This window comes from Leucoraja erinacea, unplaced genomic scaffold, assembly GCF_028641065.1.
Source record: "Leucoraja erinacea ecotype New England unplaced genomic scaffold, Leri_hhj_1 Leri_312S, whole genome shotgun sequence".
NCBI lineage: Eukaryota > Metazoa > Chordata > Chondrichthyes > Rajiformes > Rajidae > Leucoraja > Leucoraja erinaceus.
In genome coordinates this window covers 135,001-142,500 of record NW_026576213.1, presented here as the reverse complement: position 1 = coordinate 142,500, position 7,500 = coordinate 135,001, and the positions used below count along the sequence as shown (strand labels likewise).

General features: G+C 47.5%; 1 protein-coding gene across 1 annotated transcript in view; it reads left to right on the top strand.

Annotated features, from left to right (window-relative positions):
* The window catches only part of polr1h (RNA polymerase I subunit H), a 7,795-nt gene extending 4,233 nt beyond the window's left edge, over positions 1-3,562 (top strand). Inside the window, exons 3-5 of the mRNA XM_055630304.1 lie at positions 808-914; positions 1,808-1,917; positions 3,014-3,562. Of these exons, the coding sequence (XP_055486279.1) occupies positions 808-914; positions 1,808-1,917; positions 3,014-3,038 (242 nt within the window). The 3' untranslated portion in view covers positions 3,039-3,562. The remainder of the gene's footprint in view (positions 1-807; positions 915-1,807; positions 1,918-3,013) is intronic.
* The last annotated feature ends 3,938 nt before the right edge of the window (positions 3,563-7,500 follow it).

Genomic DNA, 7,500 nt, shown 5'->3' with positions numbered 1-7,500 from the left:
ATGAAGAAAGACTGGATAGACTCGACTTGTACTCGCTAGAATTTAGAAGATTGAGGGGGGATCTCATAGAAATGTACAAAATTCTTAAGGAGTTGGACAGGCTAGATGCAGGAAGATTGTTCCCGATGTTGGGGAAGTCCAGGACAAGGGGTCACAGTTTAAGGATAAGGGGGAAATCTTTTAGGACCAAGATGAGAAAAACATTTTTCACACAGAGTGGTGAATCTGTGGAATTCTCTGCCACAGAAGATAATTGAGGCCAGTTAATTGGCTATATTTAAGAGGGAGTTAGATGTGGCCCTAGTGGCTAAAGGGATCAGGGGGTATGGAGAGAAGGCAGGTACGGGATACTGAGTTGGATGATCAGCCATAATCATATTGAATGGCGGTGCAGGCTCGAAGGGCCGAATGGCCTACTCCTGCACCTATTTTCTATGTTCTATGTTTATTTCATATTTTTATGACTTGGATGGGAAAGTAGGATATATGATTAGCACCTTTGAGACAGGCTAGATTAGCACAGGCTTGAAGGGCCGAATGGCCTACTCCTGCACCTATTTTCTATGTATCATTCAATCAATTCTTTTGGTCTGTTGTTGGCCTTGTCTGTATATAAAGGTTATGTGGAGAAGGCATTAGAATGGGGTTGAGAGGGAAAGATAGAACAGCCATAATTGTGTGGTGGAGTAGACTTCATGGACCGAATGGCCTAATACTGCTCCTGTGACTTATGAAGATGTATTTATTCCCGGTTGCAGCCCCTGTTCCCTGCCTCCTGCTCACTCGTTCTCCTCTTCTCTCCCGCAGCGTTCGAAGGGACGGAGATACTATCGGAGGTGGTGTTCAACGACCCGGACTCGCTGCGCGCCACCCTGACCATGGAGGACGAGGCGAGGGAGCCCATTGGGCCGGAGGTGAGTGTCCGCGGGCATCGGATGGCAGAAAAAACCCAGCGCACCGCCCCTCACCCGCCCACCGTAACTCCACACCCCACACCCTCCCGCCACCCCGTCCCTTAGTTTAGTTTAGAGATACAGCGCGGGAACAGGCCGACCAGCGATCCCTGCGCACTTACACTACCCTACACACACTAGGGACAATTGACATTTATACCAAGCCAATTAACCCACAAACCTGTCGGTCTTTGTAGTGTGGGAAGAAACCGAAGATCTCGGAGAAAACCAACGCAGGTCACGGGGAGAACGTACAGACTCCGTACAGACAGCACCCGTAGTCGGGAGCGAACCCGGGTCTCCGGCGCTGTGAGGCAGCGACTCCACCTCTGTGCCATCGTGCCCCTTATCCACAACCTGCACCCGTTATGGAGCCTGGTGTTCTCCAGCGATGGCTTGCCCTGTCCAATAGCCCCTTGAGTCGGCAGCGGGCACATTCATTGCCCCCCCTACCCCACCCCGCCTGCAGAGAACCACCCTCTAGCTCTAGGGAGACAAGGTGGCACAGCCCCCGTGTTTAGTTGATCAGTTTAGAGATACAACGAGGAAAACAGGCCCTTCGGCCCACCGAGCCCGCACCGACCTGTGATCCCCGCAAACTAACTTTACTCTGCACACACTGGGGCCAATTTGCAATCACATCAAGCCAATTAACCTACAAACCTGTACGTCTTTGGAGTGCGGAAGGAAAACGCACGCTGGTCACGGGGAAATTGTGCAAACTCCGTAACGAACGGCACCCGTGGTCAGGTTCGAACTCGGGTCTCTGGCACTGTGAGGCAGCAACTCTACCGCTGTGCCACCGTGCTGCCCCGTGTGGCCTCCACTAACGGCGGCGGGTCTTGTGCCCACAGGTGGACCGCAAGTGTTCCCGCTGCGGGCATGAGGGGATGGAGTACCACACCCGGCAGACACGCTCGGCAGATGAAGGGCAGACGGTCTTCTACACGTGTACCAGCTGCAGGTGGGTGCGGTGAAACATAGAAACATAGACAATAGGTGCAGGAGTAGGCCATTTGGCCCTTCGATCCTGCACCGCCATTCAAGATGATCATGGCTGATCATCCAACTCAGTATCCTGTACCTGCCTTCTCTCCATACCCCCTGATCCCTTTAGCCACAAGGGCCACATCTAACTCCCTCTTAAATATAGACAATGAACTGTGGCCTCAACTACCTTCTGTGGCAGAGAATTCCAGAGATTCACCACTCTCTGAGTGAATTTGTTTTTCTCATTTTGGTCCTAAAAGATTTCCCCCTTATCCTTAAACTGTGGCCCCTTGTTCTGGACTTCCCCAACATCGGGAACAATCTTCCTGCATCTAGCCTGTCCAACCCCTTAAGAATTTTGTAAGTTTCTATAAGATTCCCCCTCAATCTTCTAAATTTTAGCGAGTACAAGCCGAGTCTATCCAGTCTTTCTTCATATGAAAGTCCTGACATCCCAGGAATCAGTCTGGTGAACCTTCTTTGTACTCCCTCTATGGCAAGAATGTCTTTCCTCAGATTAGGAGACCAAAACAGGTGTGGTCTCACCAAGACCCTGTACAACTGCAGTAGAACCTCCCTGCTCCTATACTCAAATCCTTTTGCTATGAATGCTAACATACCATTCGCTTTCTTCACTGCCTGCTGTACCTGCATGTACCATGACACCCAGGTGAGGGGGAGTTCATGGTGGGCACTGCGTCCCCCACCGTCAGTGGGAGTGCAGTCTAGAGATACAGCGTGGAAACAAACCCTTCGGCCCACCAAGTCCACACCGACCAGCGATCGCCCGTACACAATTCCTGTCCTGCACACACTCGGGACAATCCACCGAGACCCATTAACCTACAAAGTTGCACAAACCTCAGGTAGCTATTAAATCTTACCTCGGTAATTCAGGCCCTTCGACCCATTGGGTCCACAACAACAGGGATCGGGCCCAGGGTTCGCTGGTGAACCGATGCCGCGGTGTGGGAGTGTCGGGGAAGGGTGGGATCTCGTTGTCACTGTCAGCCCGCTCACACCACTGCCACCTTTCCTCAACTCCGCCCCTCTCTTGTTTTTGTTCCCAGGCACCAAGAGAAGGAAGACTCGTGACCGAGGGGCCGAGCAAGGAGGGGGGATGGGGAGAGTTGCTGGGGTTGGGTGGTGTATGTGAGAGTGAGTGTTTGTGTATGAGTGTGTGTGTAAGTATCTGTGCGTCTGTACGTGTGAGTGGATATGTGTATGTTTCTGAGTGTGTGTGAGAGTGAGTGTGTGTGTTTTAGTTTGAGTGTGTAAGAGTCTGTGTGTGATCGTGTGAGTGAGTCCGGGTCCAATGTGTGAGAATGTATAAATGTGTGATAGTGAGTGTGTAAGAGTGAGCATGTGAGTATGAGTTTGTGTACGTATGTGTGAGAGAGTATGTGTGTATGTGCATGAGGGTGAGTAACCATATGAATGTGTGTGTATGAGTGTGTGTGTTTTACATAAGTGTGAGTGTGTGGGGTGTGAGATTCCATGCCGGATGTGGACCACTGCCCCGATGGTCCTCGGACCCCCCTGTTAAGGTTTGTTTTTGCTTCAAACAGATAACAACCCAATAATTAGTAATAAAGCAGTAAATCTTTATTTTGCCCAGATGGGTGTGGCAGTCATCTCTCACAGTATGTAAAATGGTCACTCTATCCCCATACACAGAGGTAATGTTCAAACAGATATATTTATACCCTGATAATCAGCAATTCAGCAATTCTTTATCTTTCATCGCATTGTACAGCCTCTTGCCTGTTAGCATTGACAGGTTCTTCAGATAGAGGAAAGGTTAGCCCATATATAGTTATGCTGAAGGAGCTATTTTTTGCAGATTCAAACACTTTTGTTTGTTTGACCTTGTTGATCTATTGTTTGTACATTGCAATCTGTAGAGCAGAGGGATAGAACCATTGTCTGAACATTTTTCTGATTGCTTATATCATAGAGCAAAAATATTGAGTGTTATTGTGCTGAAATCTTGCTTGCGTAATAGAAGGCAAAACATTTATGTTATTGTGCAGAACTGTCACTAGTGTACTTCCTAAGGTACTGGAAGAGAGAAGGTGGGAGACAGTGAGAAAGGGAGGGAAGCATGGAATGCCAACGTCCCCGGGTGGTGTACCTCTTGTAAACAGGTTCACCCGCTTAGAAGCTGTTGGGACAGAAGACGTGTTTACACTGAGCGGCGGACTGGCTTGCGATGCGAATAGGGCTGTTGAGCCAAAACCAAAAAGGCCTAAGGCAGGCAAGGCCATTGTAGTGGGAGACTCCATTGTGAGAGGTATGGACAGGGGTTTCTGCGGCAACAGACGGGATGCGAGGATGGTGTGCTGCCTTCCCGGTGCCAGGATCCAGGATGTCACGGACAGAGTGCAGAAAATCTTCAAGGGCGAAGGTGAACATCCGGAAGTGGTAGTGCATGTCGGCACAAACGATGTCGGAAAGAAGGGGATGAATATTCTGCAGCGTGACTTTAGAGAGCTCGGAAAAATGTTGAAAAGCAGGACCTCCAGGGTTGTTATCTCCGGTTTGCTTCCAGTTCCCCGTGCTGGCGAGAGCAGGAACAGGGAGATACGGGACCTGAACGTGTGGCTGAGGAACTGGTGCACGGGGCAGGGATTTAGATTCTTAGATCACTGGGATCTGTTTTGGGGTAAGGGGGAACTGTACAAAAGGGACGGATTGCATCTTAACAGGTGTGGGACCAGCATTCTGGCAGGCAGGTTTGCCACTGCTACACGGGTGGCTTTAAACTGAATAAGGGGGGTGGGGTGTCGAATGGGATAGTGGAGGATGGAGTTAAAGGGAAAGGGTTTCTTAAATGTGTGAGCGTAGAGATCAAGGGGTGTAAAATGAGGGTAAAAGCAATAGGTAGCAAGGTGAAAAGTAAAAGTGGCAGGCAGACAAAACCAGGGCAAAAATCAAAAAGGGCCACTTTTCAACATAATTGTATAAGCGGTAAGAGTGTTGTAAAAACAAGCCTGAAGGCTTTGTGTCTCAATGCAACGAGCATTCGTAATAAGGTGGATGAGTTGAATGTGCAGATAGCTATTAATGACTATGATACAGTTGGGATCACGGAGACATGGCTCCAGGGTGACCGAGGCTGGGAGCTGAACATCCAGGGATATTCAATATTCAGAAGGGATAGAGAGAAAGGAAAAGGAGGTGGGGTAGCATTGCTGATTAGAGAGGAGATTAATGCAATGGAAAGGAAGGACATTAGTTTGGAGGATGTGGAATCGGTATGGGTAGAGCTGCGAAACACTAAGGGGCAGAAAACGCTGGTGGGTGTTGTGTACAGGCCACCTAACAGTAGTAGTGAAGTTGGAGATGGTATCAAACAGGAAATTAGAAATGCGTGCGACAAAGGCAAAACAGTTATAATGGGTGACTTCAATCTACATATAGATTGGGTGAATCAAATTGGCAGGGGTGCTGAGGAAGAGGATTTCTTGGAATGTATACGGGATAGTTATCTAAATCAACATGTAGAGGAACCAACGAAAGAGCAGGCTATTTTAGACTGGGTATTGAGTAATGAGGAAGGGTTAGTTAGCAATCTTGTTGTACGTGCCCCCTTGGGCAAGAGTGACCATAATATGGTTGAGTTCTTCATTAGGATGGAGAGTGACATTGTTAATTCAGAAACAATGGTTCTGAACTTAAAGAAAGGTAACTTTGAGGGTATGAGACGTGAATTGGCCAAGATTGACTGGCAATTAATTCTAAAAGGGTTGACGGTGGATATGCAATGCAAGACATTTAAAGACTGCATGGATGAACTACAAAAAATGTTCATCCCAGTTTGGCAAAAGAATAAATCAGGGAAGGTAGTGCATCCATGGATAACAAGGGAAATCAGGGATAGTATCAAAGCGAAGGATGATGCATACAAATTAGCCAGAAAAAGCAGCAGGACTGGGAGAAATTCAGAGACCAGCAGAGGAGGACAAAGGGCTTAATTAGGAAAGGAAAAATAGATTATGAAAGAAAACTGGCAGGGAACATAAAAACTGACTGCAAAAGTTTTTATAGATATGTGAAAAGATTAGTGATTAGTTAAAACAAATGTAGGTCCCTTGCAGTCAGAAGGCAATATCTCTAAGTTTACGGATGACACTAAGCTGGGGGGCAGTGTTAGCTGTGAGGAGGATGCTAGGAGACTGCAAGGTGACTTGGATAGGCTGGGTGAGTGGGTAAATGTTTGGCAGATGCAGTATAATGTGGATAAATGTGAGGTTATCCATTTTGGTGGCAAAAACAGGAAAGCAGACTATTATCTAAATGGTGGCCGACTAGGCAAAGGGGAGATGCAGCGAGACCTGGGTGTCATGGTACACCAGTCATTGAAAGTAGGCATGCAGGTGCAGCAGGCAGTGAAGAAAGCGAATGGTATGTTAGCTTTCATAGCAAAAGGATTTGAGTATAGGAGCAGGGAGGTTCTACTGCAGTTGTACAGGGTCTTGGTGAGACCACACCTGGAGTATTGTGTACAGTTTTGGTCTCCAAATCTGAGGAAGGACATTATTGCCATAGAGGGAGTGCAGAGAAGGTTCACCAGACTGATTCCTGGGATATCAGGACTGTCTTATGAAGAAAGACTGGATAGACTTGGTTTATACTCTCTAGAATTTAGGAGATTGAGAGGGGATCTTATAGAAACTTACAAATTTCTTAAGGGGTTGGACAGGCTAGATGCAGGAAGATTGCTCCCGATGTTGGGGAAGTCCAGGACAAGGGGTCACAGCTTAAGCATAAGGGGGAAATCCTTTAAAACCGAGATGAGAAGAACTTTTTTCACACAGAGAGTGGTGAATCTCTGGAACTCTGCCGCAGAGGGTAGTCGAGGCCAGTTCATTGGCTATATTTAAGAGGGAGTTAGATGTGGCCCTTGTGGCTAAGGGGATCAGAGGGTATGGAGAGAAGGCAGGTACGGGATACTGAGTTGGATGATCAGCCATGATCATATTGAATGGCGGTGCAGGCTCGAAGGGCCGGATGGCCTACTCCTGCACCTAATTTCTATGTTTCTATGTAGTGGGAGAAAGGTTAAGCATCCATTTTATTGCTTCTAAATGAGTTTAGAAGGATGAGGGGATATCTTATAGAAACATATAAAATTATAAAATGACTGGACAAGCTAGATGCAGGAAAAATGTTCCCAATGTTGGGCGAGTCCAGAACCAGGGGCCACACAGTCTTAGAATAAAGGGGAGGTCATTTAAGACTGAGGTGAGAAAAAACTTTTTCACCCAGAGGGTTGTGCATTTGTGGAATTCCTGCACCTATTTTCTATGTTTCTAAATCTACAGCTGAATCCATTTTATAACTATTACATTTTTAAACTTTCTCACCCCCCCCCCCCCAAAAAAGGGGGCACTCTTGCTCCCACTCCCTCTTGTCGCTTCTGTCTGAGATTTTGAAAATAAAAATGATAGATAGAGCCATTGGAAGAGGTAGTTGAGGCCGGTACTATATCAGCTTTTAAAGACACTTGGACGGGTACATGGACAGGAAAGGTACCGAGGGAACATGAGGGAAC